At 43.1% G+C, this 25058-nt stretch overlaps 1 protein-coding gene across 3 annotated transcripts in view; it reads right to left on the bottom strand.

Moving 5' to 3' along the window:
• Positions 1 to 514: 514 nt before the first annotated feature.
• Positions 515 to 25058, bottom strand: part of rptor (regulatory associated protein of MTOR, complex 1) — a 176272-nt gene continuing 151728 nt past the window's right edge. The window contains exons 26-36 of one of the 3 annotated variants that reach the window (XM_079500161.1): positions 23486 to 23591; positions 21930 to 22044; positions 21531 to 21655; positions 20743 to 20868; positions 16411 to 16458; positions 7770 to 7876; positions 6093 to 6220; positions 3218 to 3304; positions 2694 to 2810; positions 1387 to 1516; positions 515 to 652 (exon numbers count right to left, since the gene is read on the bottom strand). In XM_079500161.1, coding sequence (XP_079356287.1) covers positions 584 to 652; positions 1387 to 1516; positions 2694 to 2810; positions 3218 to 3304; positions 6093 to 6220; positions 7770 to 7876; positions 16411 to 16458; positions 20743 to 20868; positions 21531 to 21655; positions 21930 to 22044; positions 23486 to 23591 — 1158 coding nt within the window. In that variant the 3' untranslated portion in view covers positions 515 to 583. The remainder of the gene's footprint in view (positions 653 to 1386; positions 1517 to 2693; positions 2811 to 3217; positions 3305 to 6092; positions 6221 to 7769; positions 7877 to 16410; positions 16459 to 20742; positions 20869 to 21530; positions 21656 to 21929; positions 22045 to 23485; positions 23592 to 25058) is intronic. The other 2 variants (XM_079500162.1, XM_079500163.1) reach the window with 2 other exon arrangements.

Here is a 25058-nt window from a genome sequence, read left to right as displayed (position 1 = left end):
GATCTGTGTCCATTGGCCACTCGTCCTTCAACATAATGAGGTCCAGCGTAGAGCAAGTCATCAACATAATGAGGTCCAGCGTAGAGCCAGTCAGTGTTTTCCTGCCCTGGTGTACAGGTTAAGTGTGTGTTTGTCTCCTTTGGGTGACCTCACCCCCTGCCGGGTGCATAGGGGTCAGAGTTCATTCATGTAGCGACGCTTGTGTGTGAGGTCAGAAAGTGCCCCGGTGATAGGAAGGTACCTCTTCTTAAAATATAACCTATCATCTTCTTTATATGCACTTTTAAATTTACACGCTCCTCAGCACAGCCAAGTCTACAATCATTAGCTTCATAATAAGAATATGAATAAACAATAATAATAATAATAATAATAATAACAACAACAACAACAACAACAACAACAACAACGACACAACATGAGTTTGTCAGCAGCCATCACTAGAACATTCAGGGTGGTAATTGCATATGTACAACAGAAGGTCATTTACATCCCAGGTCCCTGGAGTTCAAGGTCAGCAGTCACAAGTCGCAGGTATTAGAGAAGGACAGGGCGTGGAAGGGCTCCCTCCAGTGGTGAGGTGTTATCTGAGCCTCTTCTCTGCCGAGTAGATGGACATATAGTAGTCGTTGCTGCCCACCGCCAAGTGGGGCTGGAAGGGAAACAGAGTGGGAACAATACATTAGAACAAAGGGAATCTACCAACGCGCCTCAAGCCTGGAACGGCTGGTCCAGTGCATCACAGGAACAGGAACAGTTGCAGGAGGAGGAGAGCACCACAGACATTTCAAGCCTTTTATTTGGTGCGAGTACAAGAAAGAACGACTGAAATGTCTGTGCTGCTCCAGTGTCCTCTCCTCCTTTCCTTCTGGGAAAAATACATGTTACCGACACTGTAGTGTACATACTGTATAGAGTAGGCCTATGTACAGTAGTATAAACAGACTGTAGAGGATTACCGCCTCACATAATCTATTACTATGCTAATGCCTGACACTAATATTCTTTTTACTTTTATATTTTAGTTTGCAGCATGGTATATGTGTTTTTGTTGTTGCTATTTATTTATTTTTGCTTTATTATGACAGATTTTGATCTTCTCCATTTCCATTTTGTACAGACTGCTCTAAGTATTTCCATCTGAAATGTCACCACAGCAACACTGTATTGTAGGAGAGCACGTGACAATATAAAACCTTGAAACCTAAATTTGCACAGGAACACTCAGCCAAGTGCCAGACCACATTTGGATGATGAAAATGAACCTTTCGCCCACTTGGAAAACGTACGTACTGTAAAATGCTAGAATAAATCAACAATACGGTACATTGACATCTTGTTAATTGAATCAAAGGAATCCGGAGATGAGTATGGACGGTGGCCTACCCAGTACGGATGGAAGGCTAAACAGCTGATGGCTCCGATCCTTTGGCCCATGAAGCCGTCGTAGTACTTGATGTTGCTGATCACGTCCCCGGTAGAGTTGTACACCGCTATGAATTGATTCATAGAGCCACTGGATCATGGAGAGAGAACACGCAGGACACAAAGAGACAGCAAAGGAAGAGACAGTATGAGTGCAGTAGTGCACAAGGATACACAGTTTTTAACGCACACATTAAAAAAATCTGCTGATTATAAAAATTTAAAAAAATCTGTAGAGACCTCTGACCTCAGAGGTCGACAAACACAATTTATACATTGAATAAAGTCCAATAAATACACATACTTTTAATTTTTTTAAATTTTATATATTTTATGGAGGGACAGACAGTAGGCTGACAGGAAATGGGGAGAGAGATGGGGGAAGACATGCAGTAAAGGCCGTCTGGATCGGGAGTCGAACCCGCGGCACACTGCCAGACTGGATCAGGCCCGTGGGAAGTACTTTACACTCGCAGGGGCTGAGCGTCTAGTAGGGGGTGCGCGCGCGTAGCGCGCGCCGCAAAAATGCGCGTGCACGCGCATCATGCACGCGCATTTTAGCGCATTTTCACTCGCAAACGTGGCCTTTACTTTCCCTCTCCACACGCAAGTTATATGAACGAACTGACACAGGCACTTCACCAGGATAAGGTGCCAATACTGTGATACAGCATATTTATTTATCTTTTGTTTTTCTTCCCCTCCTGTTCGAGGGGGGGCTGTGCCTGGGGGGAGGGGGTGCTACAGCCCCCCCAGCACCCCTACTTCCCTCAGCCATGGACTGGATTACCAGCCAAGGTGGACCACTGAGCCATGGCAATTTCTTATATAGTGTAAGGGAAAGATGATTAGTTTTATAAATACTAGCCTATGAAGAGAAGATTTCCGCACACCCGGTTCAGTTTAAAGCATGTGTGTTGGCGACAAGGCAGTAGACGTAGGAGAAGGAGGCGGACCCACACACTGCCACTTGCTAGTTCAAGAGCTTTTATTAAATGAAGAGCAACGTTTCGGTCTTGCAACCTTCCTCAGGCAGTGTGCGGGTCTCCCTCCTTCTCCTATATAAATACTGAACCAATGAAAAGTATTAAAGTGACTAAATAATGGAAAAGTAAGTTAAGTAACATTCAAGGTTTCCACGCGGCAGCCATGACATGCAGCAGATCACATGACACAAGGACAGGACCCGTACGGTTTAACATACTGATCAAGGTGACAGAAACTACACACAAATTACATAGCAAACTAACATTTGGCATTTGACTCACCAGGCGAACAGGTTGGCCTGTGGGTGAATGTCGAGGGCCGTCAGTCCCTTCACAGTCTGCAGGACATTCACAGAGTCCGGCGACCGTGGCTCAAAGAAACGAACATCCCCGTTGACACTGTGGGGGGAGAATTGATTGAATAGTCAAAGATGTAAACAGCACGGAAGTGCAGTAACACTTGGGCTAAAAGGATAACCCAAAAAGGTCCTGGGGACTCCATTGTGAATCTATGTATATTCAATGCATTAGAGTCAGACCAAACTTTAACCCATTAAAGGCAGGAAAGTGTCATTTTAGATTTTAGCATCATACATGTTTCAGAAAACTCATAGGATTTAGAACATTGGTTTAGAACAGTGGTTCTCAAAAATAGCAGATACACAAGCTCACAATGCGTTACTTGGTGCCGTGCTGAACATTTTTGAAAAATCTCGAAAATGTTTGGAAAACGTTATTTTATTTCATTTCATCTCTTTCATATATATTGGAAAACCAGTCAGATTGAAAAAAAAAAGAATTAGTACCTGACGCTGATAATATGTCCGCCTGACTCCTTCTGCAGGTGGGCTTTGACAACCCAAGCTCCGTGTTCCCTGTAAGTCATTATCCGACTGAAAACACACAACGGATAGAACATCAGTTAAAAAACATTCCAGTGTTGGTAGATATAGATAAGCTTCAACAGCACCTCAGGGTGTAAATTGCATTAGAGATGCACAAAAGTTGAAGGCTCAATCTCACCATTGGCCAATATGGATGATGTCAAATTGTCTGTGTAAAAATGAGTATGCAAATGTTTATGCAGCATTGCATGTAAAGTATGTACGGTGGTGAAGTGTAGTACACGTGAGTGACCACAGGATGGCGCACTGAGCTTAAGGCTGAGCAGTGAGAGTAGATGGTTGTAGTTCTAGTAACAGCCACCAGGAGAGGCTGACATGGTGAAAGCAGCGTTTTAATGTGCAATCATACAAATCACATACACATACTGTTCCTTGGTTTTGTACGTTCGCTATTCAGGAGTATCATTTGTTGATAGATGGAAGAGACTTGATCCAAGGTTGACAATTGCAATCAACCTCTCGAGTGAGAAATCATGCCATGTGAAAATGACAAAATGAGCCATACTGGCAAAAGTAGCATGGCGTTAGGAGATAGTTAGGAGTCTGCACAGCTCCATTCTCAGTGCTATTCCTGCCATGTGCTCTTCTTCACATACAGACTTAATCAGTTCAGCTCGCAGCAATTTTAAGCACAGCAAGTCAAGTATTAAGTACAAGTATTAAATTAACATACAGTAGAATGGTGATTTTCAATGGTGGTTAGCCATTGGTTAGCCCGCTGGCGAGGTTCATTTACCAAATGAACCTCGATCCAAAAAAGGTTGATAACCACTGCTGTAGAATGTTGAACAGCTGCTAAGACAGTTTTCCTACTGTTTCACCAGAACACAATAACTCTTCAAATAAACATCCATTGTGTTGTTTTACAAGACGTTGTTTTACAGTTGCAGACTGGGCCATTAAGTCCTAAAGCACAATATCGACACTGCTACAATATTATGAAAGTGAACAAGCATGCAAAATTGTAATCATTTTATGCTGGTTGTTGATTAGAGCGATGTTTTATATTTACATTCATCCTCTGCCTTCGTACAACACTCTTTATCAAGGAGCCTTGAGATATAGATTACCAATTGAAAAGCACGCACGCATCATTGTAAAATGGTAAATGGTAAATGGTGCATTTATATAGCGCCTTTGTCCAAGGCGCTTTACAGAGATTGTGCATTACATTCACCCATTCACACACACATTCATACACCGATGGCAGCGGAAACCATGCAAGGCACCAACTAGCACATCGGGAGCAATTAGGGGTTCAGTGTCTTGCTCAAGGACACGTCGACAGTAACTCTGGGGGAGCCCGGGTTCGAACTGGCAACCTTGCGGTTTCCATCCAGGGACTCTACCCCTGAGCCACCGCCGCCATTGTACTTTGTATGCTCAGTTTATCACGCATACTCTCAACATCCATAAACGTACTCACTGCTGGTTGTGGTATGGCTTTATTTAAAAGGTTGCTGTATCCTGGATTTGTATTTATGCTTGTACACTGCTTCGTCCATGTGAAATTCCTTATAAAATCAGCTTTGTTAAGTCCCGCACCAATGGTATCACCCATTGGTTGGTGTTGCTTGATTGGACATTTTTCATCCAATAGATCGTTTTAGTTCGAGAAAGTTAGCAAATGTGTGGCAAATCTGCAAAAAAAGAAAGAAAAATAAATGCATACCACTAGCTTTCTTCACAAATGTGTTCATACAAGTGTCTACTATCACCTCTCAATTTATTCCAACCCAATTCCCTTGGGAAACTTTGTGACAGCTGCTGAAAGTTGGGATACCATTAACAACCTATATAAGGCAACATTTTCCAATTTTCATTATGCTTTATGTAGTATATGACGTATCAAACTAGTGGCTTTTCATGATTCTGAATCCATTGCAAGCAGTTTTGCCCGAAAAACACTCCTTGGTCTAAATTCGGCCATAGCCACTTGCCCAAATGTGCTGACCTGGGCTATGGGCGTTTTAGCCGAAGGAGTGTTTTTCGTGCAAAACGAATGCTTGCAATGGATTCAGATTAATTTGGAAAATTTTGCCTCATCATAGGTTGTTAATGGTACCCCAACTTTCAGCAGCTGTCACAAAGTTTCCCAAGGGAGTTGGGTTGGAACAAATTGAGAGGTGATAGTAGACACCTTCATGAACACATTTGTGAAGAAAGCTAGTGGTATGCATTTCTTTTGCAGATTTGCCACACATTTAGCTAATTTTCCCTTATTTGCCAGGCTCCACCCTAACCGCTCCGCCCCCCTCCTACTTTAGACAAACCCCTAGTCTGCACACTGCTGTGCAAGAATTTTACCCCTGTGCCACCTGAGCACCAAGATCTTAAATCTCAATGAGATTTTTCCTGGTTAAACAAAAAAAAATACACAGAGTAATCCATTTCACCAAAGAGAAATAAAAACGGTATGTCTATCTCTGGACTCATTTTAAGGGAGCATCACAGTTGGGGAAAGCCTAAGGGGGGACGACTCCTCTAAATGTAGCCTTATTTAAAAGATTTATGTGATGCTTTGCAGCTTAATTGCACTGGTTTTTCCTTTGGGGCTAAGTAAATAATATTTAGCTAACAGGGTGATTGGGAGGGGTGTGTGTGGGGAGCTGGGGGCAGTGCAAAGAGGGCATGCCAAAATTAACACAAAACCTTGGACATCTCTGTTTTGAGGACAAATAATGTCAAGACAATTAGTCTGTGTGTGTGTATGTGTGTGTATGTGTGCGTGTGCGTGCGTGCGTGCGTGCGTGCCTGCATGCGTGTGCGTGCATACCATTCATTGGGGGCCATCCTTCTGTCATAGACACGCACAGAACCATCTCCCAGACCGGCAACAATGAGAGAACGCTGAGAGTCGCAGGACAGACTGGTCACACAGCTGTCTGCTCCTGTTGGAATGTCCTGGATCACACACAACACACACACACACTTATTAGGTACAAACATGCGCACAAATTCCCTTGTAAAAGACTTGAGAAGGTCCAGTGCATTGTTGTTCTATTGCACATTAAACATTAAACTAACGAAGAAGCGAATCCATCACGTCTCCCATTTGACTGATTGTTCATTCCAAACTGGACCCGACGTCAATACACAGCCAAAGGCCAGACTGAGACATTTACTGGTATGGAGTACATCAATCAAGACAATGATTAACACACTAAAGATCATTAGAGGTGTGAAGAAAAAAAAGAAACATGGTAATGGAAAGACACCTATTTTTATTAGCTCATTAGTCAGCACCGCTTTTTCACATACAGAACATACAGAACTGAAGGTCATGGTGGAGATGAACATTAACGTATATTTCATCGTAAAATAAACAGTGAAAATATTTTCTCTTGTAAATAACCTTTTGCAGTTTTGAACGTGGTAATGTTGAATGAGGTAATATTAACATTGTAATTTAACTGCGATCCATGCTACTGTAACTGTATATGCGTGGAAAAGCTAAGCCAAAGGGATATACCCCCGCCGTGATTCAGGGGAGATGTTAGACTTTTAGGACAGGCTGAGGTTGTGAGCCACTCTGCTACATGTATACATTTATCGTCACTGTCGACCTTGTATCTCCATCTTATTCATTTTTTTCATAAATCAATGCCCTACTTCATCATACAAGTGTTGCGCAAAAGTATTGAAAATAGCCAATCTAAAAAAGATCAGCTATCTTCGGCTACCTGTTGAAAGTGGTTGCCCACTGGCCTAGTATAGGCTCTGGCCTGACAGCGCGTTGGATGTTTGAAGACCTGTTCATGATGACCGTTGCTGCATGTCTCGTATTTTCAGCATGCAACCAAGTGTAAAATTACTTGTGTCTATTACTCATACTGGATCTCTTGTCCACTAGTCCCTTCCTAACATTTTTGTGTAGTTTTTATTTGTTGATGAAATTGTCAGTATATTTAGTCTTAGTCATCATAGCTTGATTTTCATTTAGTTTCCATTTAGTTTTAGTCAGTGAAAAAAGGTAGTCGACGAACATTTTTCATCGCAGTATTAGTCAACAAAATCAACACTGCTTGAAAGGTAAACGACTCTACATACGAGGTTATAATGTATATACACAGTACCTGGACCTTCATCTCCCTCTCTGTATCCCATCTCTACATAATATATAATGTATATACACAGTACCTGGACCTTCATCTCCCTCTCTGTATCCCATCTCTACATAATATATAATGTATATACACAGTACCTGGACCTTCATCTCCCTCTCTGTATCCCATCTCTACATAATATATAATGTATATACACAGTACCTGGACCTTCATCTCCCTCTCTGTATCCCATCTCTACATAATATATAATGTATATACACAGTACCTGGACCTTCATCTCCCTCTCTGTATCCCATCTCTACATAATATATAATGTATATACACAGTACCTGGACCTTCATCTCCCTCTCTGTATCCCATCTCTACATAATATATATACACAGTACCTGGACCTTCATCTCCCTCTCTGTATCCCAGACCCTGATGACTCTCACGTCTCCAGAGGTCATGAGGAGACCAGTCTCCTGTTCCCAGTCCACCACCATGCCTGCACCTACAGCACAGAACATCACACCAATGGTTAGTGTGTTAATGCACGCGCACGCGCACACACACACGCGCACACACACACACACACACACACACACACACACACACACACACACACACACACACACACACACACACACACACACACACACACACACACACACACACACACACACACACACACACACACACACACACACACACACACACACACACACACACACACACACACACACACACACACACACACACACACACACACACACACACACACGGTTCTACAAAATAAAAGTCCTACATCAATCTGGCAAATTGAACCTCAAGTTTGTTTTGCAATATGAAGTTGGTGAATGAATTGTGTGCTTTGCACTTTTAATTGAGTGATCTGAAAGTGACCCCAATGCAGCACAGACATACACATGCAGGCACACACAGGTGCTCTAACCAACAGGATTCAAATACTGGTCTCCCAAAAATGTATGATTAGTGCAACACTAAGCAGTAGGTAGGGGCCCAGCTTGCCGCTTCACTGTTTAATAAATAGTAAATACATATTCCTAATAGGCGGAACCATATTTCTCTCTACAGATGTTTCAGGGACCCTGCTTATATCTTCTGCCCCTGGCATGGTTTAATGTTGAGGCTTTGAGCATCGTCACGTTGAAGGCTAGTGCTGCTTTCATGCACGCTTCAATGTAATGCAACCATCGGATGATGCAAAATATTCTGTAACTGTGCCTATGGGCAGAGTCTAGCAAGGTTAAGGCAGCAATGTGAGTGAGAGAGTGAGACACCACGTATGAGAGTGAGGGTCAGCGATAGATGGAATGAGTGAGAAAATTCTAAACACATCTCCATGTAATGTTGCCAATAAAAATCAAAAATCACATCTTCACCATACAGGTCTGACGCAAGGCCACCTGGCAGCCCTTGTGTGCAGTCTAACCTTGAATGTCAGTAAGTACCACCGGAGTCGAGTGTGTGTGTGTGGGGGTGATAACTGAAGACCTACTGTAAGCTTCCACCGTTTACCTACACCCTACCTCGTCACCCCATCTTTGTGGCCACCTTACACCAACATTTTTCTTACTCCTGCATCTGGCCTTCAGTCTCCTACTGGTATAACCATAACAAAAATAACTCTATTATTCACGCATCTCGAGAACCGCCCGACTTCACCGATTTGCATTTCAGTTGTGCGTAATTCAAAAGCGCGCTTGACCAAACTCTGCATCATGGGTGAACGGACATTCTGCTCAGCTGCCACAAGCCTGTGGAATGCCGTCCCCGACCATTTGAGAGCCCAACAATCTGTCGATGCTTGAAAAATGAACTAAAAACATACCTTTCTAACAAAGCCTTTGCTTAGAATTTTTTCTTGGGTCTTTTACTCTTTTACTACTTGCCGAATGTTGCTTTTGTTATTTTGTTATTATCTGATTTTAAAACCGTGCAGCTCTTGGTGATTTGCAAAAATGTAAAGTGTGTTATAACAAATATAATAATCCATCCATCAGTCATAACATGGAATGTTATACAGTATACATATATATAGTACAAACAGAAAATCTGCAATCAGATCAAATTATCAGCTTGCAAGGTGTTATCTGACAATCAGCGTGCTCAGGTTTCGCTAGCCAGCACTGCATGATGTCAGTCAGCTACAGTATGATGCCAGTGTCGTGACATCAGACCAGGCAAATCCATATATGGGCAGTATACATAATCCAGGCTCTCTCTCTCCCTCCCTCCCCTTCTTACTTCTTACTGGCTTCAAAGCTCAAATCAGTCGTTTCCTGCGTCACACAGAAGCTGGACAGAGATTGAAGCACACACGCAGAGACACACAGGGAACATCACTTCACAGGCAAATGCTCAGTCAGCTGTGGTGTGCATGCCCACCCCCCACCCCCACACACCCACACGAGAAGTTGAGGCATTCCCTTTGAAGTTGGCAGCTATGCCGTCACGATTCTTGGAGGTTGGGAGGAGTGGCTGGCAAATGCTACATTCACAAACTCATGAGCATATAGACAGAGAAGCGTGTGTGTGTGTGTGTGTGTGTGTGTGTGTGTGTGTGTGTGTGTGTGTGTGTGCACGCGCAAGTAGTCAACCTCAATCAATCAACCGGGTACATGGTAGAGGAATTACATTTAGAAAAAAACAATCAAGAAATGTGTTAAAATGTGTGGTCTGCTTCAAATAACTGTCAGCTAGTAGGGGTCCTACCCAGTCATCCCCAACACAAGGGCCCACATTTCTCAATAGACAAGTAGGGAGACCAGATGTGATCATTATTATTAACATACTCTGCCACACAGATTGATTAAAATAATGTATTATTCATTAAAATAAGTCCCAGGTTGTAGGTATAGAAGCACTCTTTATTTCTTCTAGTATAGACAAACACACAGAGCAGTGCCCTGTAGGCCAGGTGTAGGCAATCAATGCTGAGGTGTCAAGCTGTGCTTAATGCGACACCTAAGCTATGGCTGCGCCCAGGGCACACCTCTGTGGATTCATCTATAATATACATTAATTTTAACTTACAGAGCCATCTCTCCCAAATGTAACCCTTAAAGTATTTTGTTCCATCATACCTTGGCTTTTACCCTTTCCCCCCAAGTATATGTTTATTAGAAATAAATAACACTAAGCAACACGAATTTCTATCCATATTATATATTTCAGCTTCACTGTATTTTCACTGTGAAAGTGACGGGACAATGACAGCAAGGAGAGGGGACAACATAAACCAACAAACCAGAACATTAGGGTTCTGTGTTCAATGCAATAACCGGATCAAACCACAAGAGCGAGTTGTACAAAAAAAAAGAAAAAAGAAAAAGAATAAAAAGAAAAAAGAAAAGAAAAACCCACATTGAATGCATCAGTGTATAATCCCTTCTTCATGGCTGCATCCCTTGCAGAGCTGCAGGTCTTATTAACCCACACAGAAATCAATACACACATAACGTATGGAGATGTATGGGAGAGGGAACGAAAGTTAGGAAGAGTTAGCATGCCTGGGCCTGGCCATGAATTCTCACTGGGCGTATGGCTGAGTATTATGGCAGTAATGGGGCAGTAGTCTTTTAGCTCTCAATTATTAATACAGGTTGCACACAGTAAGGGTATTGCATGTCAGGGGCAATCTGGTGGCTAATAGTTGCATAGACTTGTGCAAGACTTGATTAATTATTGCCATCAGCTTACAGCCAATCACAAGACACATCACTGATGAAAAATGTATCAAGTATTCAGCCCTTTATCCCACCGACTCCCAGTTCGAGTAGGAAAGACAAAGCACCATGGATGGAGTCATATTCAAAGGAGGTTACACGCTAAATTCCTTGTGTTAATTTATCTCTCAGTGTAAAAATTACCCTTCCTTTTTATTTTGAATTGTTTTGTTACACAGTTACTTCCTTAACTTGTACTATTATTTCTTATTTGTGTGATTATTTGGTTGACTATTTTGAATGTCTCTCTTTTTTGTCTTGCTTTGTTACGGTTTGTGTTGCAATTAATTTAAATAATTAATTAATTTAATAAAAAAAGTTACAAAAAAAAGGTGAGAATGTAACCCTGCAAGTGAAGCCTGGGTTTGCAGAACAACCATGGCTCAGATCATGTCTGTTTCGAGTCCAACCAGCTGCCATGTGGATATGGTTCTCTCCCCAATAACAGATATAGTACAAAGGCACTAATGATTTTGTTAACATGAATCAAGACAGCTTTTCCCCCGTGGTGCAAAAAATAGTGCAACACAAGCTTAATAAGCTCATGTTTCCATTGCTAAGAGCCTCTGGAGTTTGTGGTACAGCGCCTTGTTCTGAGGCTCATTTAGCCACTATACACCCTAATCTGTGATCCCCCCCCACCCCCCACCCCCCACCCCCCTCCCTACATATCCCTCTATAAATAATCTCTTCTCCCTCTAGAGAAGAAGGCTTTGTCTGCTTGTTCATTCTGCTCCATTATCTCTGGTGATGGAAAAGCTCTCCCACATACCGCAGTTCATTAAACTATAGCAGGTCAGCCATCTTCCTTCACTCCCTCTCCTTCCTCCATCCTGTTTGCGTTCAAAGAGCCCTTCAGGACCAGGTAATAGAGTTCTCCAGGATTACCAGGAACCTTGAGCACCTAATAGAAGATGATATTTGAGGGCTGCTACGATTGTCCGCATGCATGCCCGTGCCGTTTTTTCCCCACAACCTTCAGGCACTGGTGATAGGTAATCAGTGGCGTGCACAGATATTTAGAGGGGCAGGTGCTAAAGTGAAAAAAGGGCACCTTGTGCAGCGCGTGGAACCGGCCAGTTGCTTTAATAGTGTAAGATTTGTAGATTTTGGGGCCTAAATATTATATTAGATCAAGAATTGATCAATGTCACCATGGTCCACATACTGTACAGTGTACACTGTACAGTTTATTTTTCCCCCCCCAAGGGGCACATTTGTCCAGAGGGAAAAGGGCAGGTCTATCTATTCTGTGCACGCCACTGTAGGTAGTAAAACACCCTGTCCAGCCAGGATGACAGTAGGTGTTCTGAAAAGACAAAGTATGCATCTACCCCATGGCATAAGTATATTCTAGTAGGACTACTGCTTGACAGACTGCTAATAACTTCTGAGTGGTTCTTCTCTGGTACTTCACAGAAATGAACCGTGAAAAACAATCTAGGCTAGGAATGAAACTTTGACAGAATGTTAAACCTTCCTCTTCTACCCCGGATTTGAACCCTGTTTACTGCTGAATTAACACAAAGTAAACCAAGAACACGGGACCTCCTTTTTCTCTACACGACCCGCATGTGCCAGGCCGATTTCATTTGCAGCAATTAAAAAATATTATTATTATTTTTGCTTTTACTCACATGTTAGACAGCCTACATACGGATCCGATGTGCACACTTATTACTCCTTTTTCTGCTCAAAATGAGCCAAAATCCGGTCTTTGGAAGGTTATTACCGTATTCCCTGAAGAAAAGGCAGCGATCCGAGCACTCTAAAAGGTATAAAAATGAGGAGAGGGTGGATAAAACTCAAGGTACTCTATTAGAAAAAGTTTGAAAAGCCAACATGTTTTGACTCACAAAGGAGTCAGGTAAGACTCATGGATTTTGAGTGCTTGGATCGCCGCCTTTTCTTCAGTATTCCAGTCCCATTGATCTTTGAAGCACCAGTCTACTTTTTAAACTTTGCTATGCATCTCCATTGAGCATCTGGTCCATTCTCTCTTTGTTGCTCTGCGGTGATTATTCCCTGTTCTTACGTTGCGCAGACCAAAACAACTCTGCACGGGTCCTCCACTGCCTAGAGTGAAGACAGCGTCGCCCAGGACGAAGTTCACTGTCCTATTAGTAACGCCCGACGACCAAGACGAAGTTTTATCCAAAAGACGAAGTTTATTGATATGAAAACGGATCGGTCCGTCGATAAAAGTGCTCCGTTGCTATAAATTGACTGGGCGCTATAATTGATGGATTAAATAACCCCGGGCAATTAAGGTGTTAATTATTTTTCTGCCATCTACGAACATATTCGGACCCCCTAGGCTAGTGTACGGCAGGTGCCAAAACTACGTACATGTTCGTACCCCCCGGTATACTTATATGAAAGCGGCGTCGACAGTCAATTTACCTTTTAGCATTGCTCCGGTTGCTATGCAACGCCTACGTCCCCACCAGCTATGGGATCTTTACAACCAGGCTCCATTTATCTCCATTAAAAGCAGGATTTTCAAAGCCCTGTATCTCTAAAGCTTTGAGCGCTGTCCATGGTGAGCCACACTTCCTGGTTGTCCACGATCTCTTCTTCTACTGTGGTATTTTGTGCATTTGACATCCGTCAGTTTCTAAATACTCAACCCATACTCAACATTTCTAACATAAAACTTTGGTGTACTCAACATGCCTGGGTTCACATTCTGGCAAGTGGACTAAAATGTGGAGCAGGACACAGAAGCTCTGTCCCTGTAGCCAAACAGGCCTGGGATGCCCTACTTTCACAACTTCAGCAGTCTCTACTGTCAAACTTTTTATTATTATTATTTTTTTAAATATTTTTTATCCCACGATTTTGCAACCCAGTGTCAATTATCTAATATAATCCTGGGCGCTACACTTCCTCTGCCAACCTGGGTGGGCAGCAAACTGACCTCATGCTTCCTTCTATGCATGAGGAGTCCAAGCTGCTTCTTTTCACCTGACGGGAGAGTTTCCCCGGCCGGACGTAGCGTGCGGAAGGAACACGTTATTCCGACCAGTTCCTTTCCCCTCCATCAGGCGCCCCGGCTGGCCAGGGGGAGGTAGTTTAGAGACCAGGATTACTGCATGATTTTTGTGAGGGTACCTACCCTAGGGGACACGGGGAGAACATGCAAACTCCACACAGAAAGGCCCTTTCGCCATCCCCGCCTCGGGTATGGGCACTGATGACGCGGAGGAGAGAACACGCCCCCAGCGGGAATCGAACCCAGGACCTTCTAGCTGTGAGCTAGAAGGTCGACAGCACTACCGACTGTGCCACTGTGCCCCCTTTTATTTGTATGGGGGGAGGTCTATAATATGTCACTAGTACAGGACAAAGAGCAACTGAAGTGAGGGTAAACTAGAAAAAGTTCTGCCAGGTCAGCTGGGTTAATGTGGGACAGCAATGTTTGGAATTTGCCAATCAGGATGGAATAGGAAAAATCGGACAGATCCATCTTGATCACATGACCATAGAGATAATAATGTGTACGGATTTGTGTGATGTTTGGAAAAATCTGTAGGAGCAATAGGAAGTGTGTTTTGCAAAATTCAGCCTCCTGGTGACACTATAATAGGGCAATGAGAAAAGGGTGGCATTGGTTTCTCAACATAGTGGGAAGGTGTGCGCAAAGTTTCGGGCGTTGCGTTAAGTAAACTTTAGATGCCAATCCCAGGATGGAATATGAAAAACAATGTATCTGTATTTATAACCAATGATTCATTCTATGACTAGGCTCTGTGGGTTGCCCCACCTGGTGAGACGTAGGAGGGGCCCGGACAGGAGACAACCCACAGAGCCTAGTCTCTCCATGCGCCAGAAGCGTACCTCCCAGCCCTGGCAGAGTAGTTCTGGAGTAGTTCCAACGGATTGTGTGCCCCTGGTTTTTCCCTAGTGGGACTGATTGAGGGTAGCTACTGGGACGTAAGTCGGGACTTGATCACTCCCGGCTGGGTCGCCTGAGTGAGGGGTATGATGTTGAGAGACCCGATACCCCGTTGACCTCAGGATACATCACTGAGGATACGTCCCAGGTGCATCCATGCGATGTTTTTTAGTTATACATGAACTGATGACCAAAATAAAACATTGAAAGTGAAGTGAAATCAGATCAGTCTTGATCGCATCACTCTAAAGATTATGTGTACCTAATTGTGTGATATTTGGACAAAATCTGAAGGAGTACCAGACTGAATGTAAACAGTACTATGCCCAACACACCATGATAACTCTGTTGCTGACTTATTGTATTTCTTGCCATTGTCTTTAATTTTTCATTCCTGTCATGCCTCGTTCATTCGTCAGCACACTTTCTTTCACTCCACCATCCTCTTGACTCTAGCTCTTATTTTTTATCTTCTTTTCCTTCTGCCCATTTTGCCCAAATCTCTCCTCCGTCCCCTTGCTCTCCAAGCTTGACACACTTCCACATGCCAATTGCTGCACAGGTTGCTGCCTGTCTCCTAGTTGTGGTCCCTGCAATGTCAGTTTCCTCTTAGAGTTTAACTCTCTGGTCCCCCAGGCAAGGCAGCCTGGGGGATTCACTATTAATAACATCGCTGGCACCACCAGGCTCCCTATTAAACACTGACCTGGAATAACCAAAAATAGTATATTAGGCCACACAAGGGCACAGTAGTCATTAAAACATTCTTGGAATCCATCTGACTGCTGCTGTTTCAAGCACCCCCCCCCCCCCCTTTAAAGTGAATGCGAGCACAGTGTATAGTTTACTCTCATCCATCATCACTTATAAAATAAACCAAAAGCCAACATTTGACAACCAACTAGCCAGTCACAGCACGACTGTCCCTCCAAACCAGCATAACATTCAATTGCAACACTTTTAGCCAAATATCAAGAGTAGCTTAATATTAATAGCTTAATAATAACGCCGCCATCATGCAGCTATTTGTTAAACATTTTCTATGATGTCACTGAATGAATGTGTAGATAGAACTACAGAGGTAACCTGGTAATGAAGAACATTGAACAGCTGAAAAGCTAAGAAAACTAGAGGGCGGCTGTGAGGGCTTGGCAGAGGGGCATGGCAGAGCAGATTGTGTATCCGTCCATTGTGTGTAATAAAGTCAAGAAACCATCCTACCGCAGCCTTTCCCTTCAGAGAGTGATGAGAGAGGAAACAAACAGATGGATGAAATGAAGGAACAAAGAAACATAATAAGAACAAACAAAAGGAGGTGTGCGGTTGGGTTTTGGGGTTGTTGTTTTTTTGTACGGCACATTGAGAATCCAGGGGAGAGGGAGAGAAGCCAGCACTTACCTCCCTGTTTACTCCTGTCAAGATAGATGGAGACCCTTCTGGCAAGACCTGTGAGAGTAGTAGCAGATGGAGGGGGAGTAGGGCAAGTCAAAAGCACATCAGCCCAAGCATGTCACATGTTAGCGACGTAAGGATCCCTGCATGCAGGCGGCGCACACACACACACACACACACACACACACACACACACACACACACACACACACACACACACACACACACACACACACACACACACACACACACACACACACACACACACACACACACACACACACACACACACACACACACACACACACACACACACACACACACACACACACACACAGTATACAAGCACGCGCATGCACACACAGAGCTCAGAACAAGGCTGTGGTTCCCCAGTGTGGCTGCATCTCCCGAGTGAATAACACTGAAAGAGTGGAATGAAAAACTAGGTGACGTGTTTCTGAAGGCTACTGGTTCTGCATTAGAAACATATTCAGTGTCCCATTTGGGATAACACCCCAAGACAACAATTCAGGGAAGAAAAATCCAAATAGCTTCAGCAAAAGTCTAAGGGGTGGAACAGATAATGGAGCGGTACCTGCCATTACGTGTGCATATACATAGTTTACTATCCATAGTAAACTACAATAAAACTATTGCGTTTCATTGTTTTGAAGTTACTTTGCATCTGGTGCTAGTGAGGAGAAACTGCCTTGTCCTCTCTCTCTTTCTCTCACCCAGACGGAGAACACACAACAACAAAACAAAGTCAAAGAACCAGCAAAGTAACAAAGCCGGACAGACATACAGACACCAGGGGTTTGAGATAGCCAGATGAGGAATACGCTCATCTGACAGAAGTACGTTACCAGACGACATGGATGGAACAGTTAGGGCATTTTAAGAGACAACTGGAGCGTGCGTGTGCGTGTGAGTGACTGTGTGTGCATGTGTATGTGTGTGTGTGTGTCAGCTAAGGTTTCTCCCAGAAGAGTCATAAGGCCTTGCCTAATGAGGGAAGTCTCAATGCAGGCCCGGAGGCAGCGCTTCGACTGCATGACGACAGTAAGGTGAAACATTTCATTGGACTGTACAATGTCATAGTGGCATTGTTGCATGTGATTTGAAAACAAAATGAGGGATTTCTATTTGATAGAAGAAGTCAACCATCCCAAGTTATAAGTACAATAATACTATCCAATATGTGTGTGTGTGTGTGTGTGTGTGTGTGTGTCTCACATACAGTATACAATACAGTACGTGTGTGCATGCTTGTGCACACAGGAGCCAGACTTTCATTTATCCAAGGTAAATTGAACCGACCACGAGACTATATTTACAGAGATATAAAGTAATTATCAGTAGGTCAAAACCTCCACGTCTACAGACTGCTGCCCACTTGGCTCACCGATCACTCTGACTTTGCTATGAAATACCATAACCAACGCATCTTCATAATATGGAACAAGTACACCCACGATGAGTTACTTTATGTAAGCATGACATTGATATCAATGGAAATCTGCATCTACCGGTATACATGTATTTCTATGCTTTACTCGTTGCTGAACAAATGCACTACTGTACTGTTAATACTGCAATCAATGTGGAATCTACAGAATTCTGTATAACGTGTCATAAAAGATCCACCTATACAGGTTAACAAAGCATACAAGACACCATTAACCCATTCAAACAAAAGCATCTGTGTCATTTTAGATTTTTGCGTTTTTAACTGATTCAGAAGGCATTTGTAGAATCGGCCTAAGGTCTTAATGGCTTAAGTGATTCTCTGGCAATGAAAAGTCGGTCTGTGTGTGTATGTCTCACTGCAGAGCACTCTGAGGGTGACATCATCTGACATCTGTGTGTGTGTGTGTGTGCATGTGTGTGCACGCGCATGTAAAGTGAGTGTGTGTCACAGCTATTTTAGTGACGGCAATTAATTGTGGCACCTAGTCCATAGCAGCGTTGACACTGTTCATACACACATGTACACACACACACACACACACACACACACACACACACACACACACACACACACACACACACACACACACACACACACACACACACACACACACACACACACACACACACACACACACACACACACACACACACACACACACACACACACACAGTGGGTGGTCCACACAACTGCAAAACCAGACCTGTCAGCCAATCAGTCACTCAGTCGGAGACGGCTATGCTCTAATTGTCACTAATTATCCCACCGCGTACATGATACCGATACCTACACTACAGTATATGAGTTGTACATGATACCGATACCTACACTACAGTATATGAGTTGTACATGATACCGATACCTACACTACAGTATATGAGGTACATGATACCGATACCTACACTACAGTATATGAGGTACATGATACCGATACCTACACTACAGTATATGAGGTACATGATACCGATACCTACACTACAGTATATGAGGTACATGATACCGATACCTACACTACAGTATATGAGGTCGCGTCTACAACCTTGTCCGAAGGTTGTCTAATCTATCTACGCACTTTGCCATTGACCCACGTACCGATGCTAAGCGAGCTGTAGATACACTGTTTTCGGCTAATGTTCCCCATCACACAAAGATTGGGCAGACCCCCCGTAGTAACTCTGGGGACCCCTGGTCTAGAGAGGATTTAGGGAATTGTCATGTATGTTGATGTGACCACTGTGCATTCTGTACCAGAAAATAACTTTGATAAAAACAAACAAACAAACGAAATAAATGAGCAAGGTATTCATCCATGGATTAGCATTCCTATACATGTCACAATGCTGATAAACTTCTCTGGTCCAGGAATAGTGTTCAGTGTGGCAGCTCCCTAAATCATTATATTTAGCATGCTTGGTGTGGATGGCCCTATACAGTAGGTTGTAACCTATAGTAGGAAAAAAAGAGGAATGGGTGGATGAATATTTGTGTGTGACTACTACACATATACAGTATATGTGATAATTTAAGTATGGACATGTACAGTGGGGTTGAACCAGTTCAGTGATTTAAGATTCTTTTTTTTTTTCGTGACCCTTACGCAAAAAAATATATATATATATATATCGCAACCTTTTGGTGATGCAATATGCCATGTAACAATTTTGCTGCTAGACCCTAAGTGTTCAGTTAAGAGACTTTCTTGCCCTGAATTTAGAAATTCTTTGAAGTTGTTGCTTTAAAGTTAAGTCATACTTAATTGATTATAATTTGTACTCTTCATTTGACCCATCTTAACCATTAGGAGCAGCTACAAGCCTCTGATGACTGATTCCGAGGCACAAGTACAATTATGGCCCTATTTTCTCGTACATGCCTTACCACTTATCCCTAAACGTCTTTATTTTTTTATTTCTTTTAACAATCTTGAAAAACATTTTAAAATACTTCAAACATCGTCACGTTGTGAGCATGTAGATCGGCTATTAGAAGTATTTTAAAATGTTTTTCAAAATAGTAAAAAGGTTAGGGAAAATAGTGCCCTAACATGCATGTCTGTGGTGTGGGAGGAAACCCACACGAACAGCAGGAGAACGTGTACTCAGTGAAAGGTAGGTGTGTGTGTGTCGTGTGTGAACCCAGGGGCATCTTGCTGTGAGGTGATATAATAGTGCTAATCCCTGTGCCACTCCTTCCTTCACACTTTAATCCACAACTTTCACAGAGCATTTAAAGTTATATACCATATGATGAGTACATATACATATTTAGTACAGTGGTGTTAGTTTATTTAGGATCCCCATTAGTAGCCATATGGATGCCAGAAAGTCTTCCTGGGGTCTGTGATACAGTAGTCATGTTATACTAAATACACAAAAATGTGGAGTAGTACTAGTAGTGCTTACTAATTTGTAAGCACTTAAAGATAGTATAGAGCAGTAAGAGAACAGTTTATACTATTTACAAAATCCAGATAACTTATTGTCTTGGTCTGATTAGACAGATCACAGATTCCATGATGGGAAAGGACAGTGGAAGTTCAAGGAAACGTTTAGCATATGTTAGTTTTTTTTTTATTATGATGATTGATGTTGTCCAGTCACTTCTTCTGTCACAACTGGACACCCAGGGAGTTGGTCTAAAGTTGCTGAGAAACCAGATGAAGTCTTCCTAGTTCTTTCCATGCTAATGTGTGTGACGAATAGACAATGATCATGGCTTACTGTGGAGGCTATCTATTGGGCAAAAACAGAGCTGGTCCCTGTCTTAAAGATGAATATGTGGACAAACGGGGGCAAACCAGGAGGGACAGACAGAATAATGGCTTGTACAGTTGATGGTAGAGGAAAAAATAGATTGTGGGTCTTTACTGTGTGCGCTGGCGGAGGGCTGACCTCGGGTGGTGGGCAGCATGTCTGACAGGCCCTGCCATGCTGTCACCATCTCAGGGTTCCTCTGGTCCGCAAAGTTCTTCCAGATACGCAATGCTCCATCATCTGGCGGGAGAGGAGGAAGAAGAAGAAGAAGAGAGTTGAGTGGGTATATGGATGAAATGCAGAGAAGAGGGTATATGAAGTGAAAGAGAGATTGAGGGGACAGTGAGGAGAGGAACATATGGAAGAGAAGGGTGGAGATAGAGAGAGAGAGAGAGAGAGAGAGAGAGAGAGAAGAGGGGAAATATGGAGAAGGAAAGGGAGACGAGATAAATTTGAATGGTTGGGTGGGAATGAAAATGCAGAAAGATCAAAGACGTATCCAGGGTGAATCTAAGAATTGTATCAACACGAAAAAGCAAGGCAATGTACAATACAGTGAAAGCAACCCAGCACATAATCAATTTCATTCCAGGTGTGCAGTCTGTGCACTTGCATATGTGTACCTTGAGCAGATAAATTATTTTCATGTGTGAAGAATGAAAGACATACACAGTACACGCATCGCTTTATTCACTTTCTTTACCTTGACAGTCTACACACGTTTGTCAGTGAAAAGCAATGCCTTACAAATCAAACACTGAAAAATCAATAAAAGATATTCGGAATCACGAATCATTCAGATCAAACGTATGGTACGATACAAACCACATTATCATCACATGTGTGTGTGTGTGTGTGTGTGTGTGTGTGTGTGTGTGTGTGTGAGAGACAGTGAGACCAACCTGTTGCAGTAAGCAGCAATGAGCAGTCATGTCCGTTCAGGTACTCCATGGCTGTAATCCGAGTGTAGCGAGGATTCCCATTGTAGAAGTAGTCCAACCTCTCTCCTTTCTCCCAGTCCCAAAAACTATGGACAGACAGCTTTAGAATGAATGACATTTGATGTGATATGATAACAGAACAGCAGAAGAGGCATACATTCATGTCATGTACATTCAAAATATGATTTGACCAGAGAACGTCATGTGGCATCACGTTAACACGTTATGAATTAATCTTTAACTCCTGTTCCCTGCCAATGTTTTTCGATCAAGCAAAAACACATTGAAGAGGAATCTATGAAACCACAATCAAATGACTTAAAATACTGTTTGCCTGAGAAGGAATTAAGCTGAGCTCACCAGATGCTGTCCTTGTCAGCCACAGCAATGCAGGCGTTGAAAGGATGGAACTTCACCACAGATGGAACACCCGGGTTGCGGTTGATGAAGATCTGGTCATCCAGACGGGTCACTCCTATAATTGGGGGGGGGGGGGCAAAATAGGCCATTGCAATTGATCGCACTGGAATCGGGTGGTCAGAGGTTCAATGCAGCAAATCTTGACCGACTTCCAAGATTTCAGATTTCATTAAAACTCGTCTACTGTGGTGACTGACAGCTCTGACAGCTCCGACTGATGTTTTCAGTAACTTTACGCAACACTGTTGACAGCATTGCACTGCTTTAGAATGGTTAATAGAAAAAAAAGCTATGTCCCTCAACAGCATGGTGTATTGCATTTTTGACATTTTGTTCCAGGCAATCTTTCATAAAAAATTGAAAAATATATTGCGTGGGACCCTTGACTCTTCTTTGATCAAGTCTTTTTCAGTTGCTGCACATGGATATGAGTGCAAGCGATTACCTTCAAGACTACTATGTATTCACATAATGTGGTGAAAACGTGGCGCGTCGATATGGAAGAAGTGCAATAGCTAGCTACATTTATGGAATTCACAATTGCACAGAAGTGATGCACCATCTGGCTATTTCCAGTGTGAGCCGTGCACAGCCCCAGCAGATAAGCACACAACTTACAAGTTTGATGCTTCTTGATACATTGTCATGACAACGACATGCCTAGAGCTGCCTGTCTTGTCCTTGGCAGGCTGGAGTGCACAGTCCCTCAATAAAACACAGAAGAATGTGGAAAAAATACTCCTGAATAACATTACATAGAAGCACCCTGTAAAAAAATAAATAAAATAGTGTACGGGGAGGGGGGGGATCAAAAAGCATTTGAGACCTTGGGCAGACAAAATCGCTGAAAGCTGAATATTCAATATGCATTACTGATCCATTTTGGCAGTGTTGTCTTGCAGTGCATTCGGTAAAAAACTAGCAAAAAAGAAGAAGAGGCTCATCACAATGCCTCTATGCCTACTGCCAGCACACGTTGTAACGATCATTTTCAACCTCGCCCTTTGTTCCTGCCCTATCCATCTTGCCTCACCCTTCCTCTCGCTCCATCTCCCTGCAGGGAGTGGATTGAATGAGGGCAGGCCTACTATTACTTTTGCCCTCACAAAACTTCTGAGCACTAGAAAGAATGAATGCACTGATTAAGAGTGTGGGAGAGACAGAGATGAAGCAATGTGCGTGAGTAAACTTAAGTTCTGAAACCAACTGCTGCGTGACTGTGTGTGGAGGTTGCAGTGGGGGCTGCTAGTGATGACGCGCGAGTGTTAGCCATTCTGTTTGAGCGAGCTCTGACTTCAGATGTGTAGTTGGGCAGCCTGTGTGCATGTGCACCCCAGGCTCTTTAATGTTTTGTACGTATGTGCTCAGAAGGAGGGAGCTGTTTGTGGCTCACAACGGTGGGCTGTTTTCAATTGACACTCAATTGACATCACACACACACACACAGTGTGCTTGCTTTGTGCACGTATGTGCGTGAGATAGAGTGAGTGTCTGACCTCTTTGTGTGATGCGTTGACTCTGCCTCCTGACACGGGTGTTCCTCAGAAACCGCCATTGTCTCTCCATCCGCACCTGGCTCTCCAAGTCATGCTCCTCTGGGATCTGCAGGAGTGTGGGTGTGTGTATGTGTGTGTGTGTGTGTGTGTGTGTGTATATGTATGTGTGTGTGTGTGTGTGTGTGTGTGTGTGTGTGTGTGTGTGTGTGTGTGTGTGTGTGTGTGTGTGTGTGTGTGTGGAGAGGGTGAAAGGTACTGATAAATGAAAGACTCACAAACATCACTGCAGGGGAGAAAATGGACATGCTCTTGCTCTTATATGAACCACCCCTTCCCTCCCGGAGGAATGGGGTGTTTTATCAACCATTCCCTTCACTATTTGTCGTTTTACCAATTTAGTTTATGATGTGTGTTGATCAGGCAGGCAATGGTTTGGAACATTTATCAGGAACGTCCATTTTCACAATCCATGTTTAAAGTAACGCAAGACTTCATAAAGCCTAATTTACTTAATGGTATGACATGTCACACACTGAAACTCTATTTCGACGAGTGACACCCTTGTACGACAAAGTACTATATAAATTTGGCATATACTGCTCCTTTTCATTCGGCACTTCTCTTCTCTTTTGACTGAAGTGAGTCATGGGATCATGGTGTTTGTGTGGATTTAATCCGTCACGGAATTGCATGGAAAGGCAAGGTGGTGCTAATATTCTGTACTGTTCTCACCGTAAAGACGGCTGCCACACCACACAATTGAATCTCCTCTTCTCTACAATTTTCCCTCTTCTTTCAAATCTCTTTTGTTCCTCTCCGCTTACGGCTTCTCTCAAAGGGAGAGAAAACCATTTCAGGCTAATTAGTGTTCATCAATAGGGGCCTCTGGTGAACTACACAATAAAGAGTTGGTGTGTGTGTGTGTGTGTGCGCGCGCGCGCGCGCGCGCGCGCGTTTACAATGGGTGTTTACTGACGGAACAATAGTCTACAGATTTTCAGCTCGGCAATGTGAGAAAAACCAACAGTACTACACACCTCTGCAGCATGTCTGCAAACATAGTCCCAATTCAAGCTGACGGAAGAATTGTAGCATGCATTTAGAGAAAGGCATGAACATGAATGAAAGGCATGAAAGCATTGAGAAGGTATGTTCATGCTCACATGTTTTCGGTTTCCATTATTTCGGCTGTCCTAATAGAGCTATTCACCTGAGTGTGAATGACTATAATGGAATGTATAATTGTTGGTGGTGTGTGTGTGTGTGTGCGCGCGCAAGCGTGCTGTGTACTGTTTGTATGTGTACTGTACTGTGCAAGGACGATTGCTATTGTGTGCTTATCAAGCACATTTCTAAAGCAGACCATGTGACTGAAAGAGCTGTGTACACTGATAACCACACACACCTGACCTCCATTATTCTCTATGAATACCCATGAAAACGCCGACATGCTAGTCATACTGACGCATAGTTCTGTAGTTCTTGATTGGCTGCCTTTCTACTCAGCTCATAGAGGGGGGGATGCAACCAGACACTTTTAATGCTAGTTGAAACTCGCGCGAGCGGCGGTGCC

The sequence above is a fragment of the Electrona antarctica genome, assembly GCF_951216825.1.
Source record: "Electrona antarctica genome assembly, chromosome: 4".
NCBI lineage: Eukaryota > Metazoa > Chordata > Actinopteri > Myctophiformes > Myctophidae > Electrona > Electrona antarctica.
Note: the sequence above shows the minus strand (reverse complement) of the source record. Positions and strands in the feature narration are given on the sequence as shown.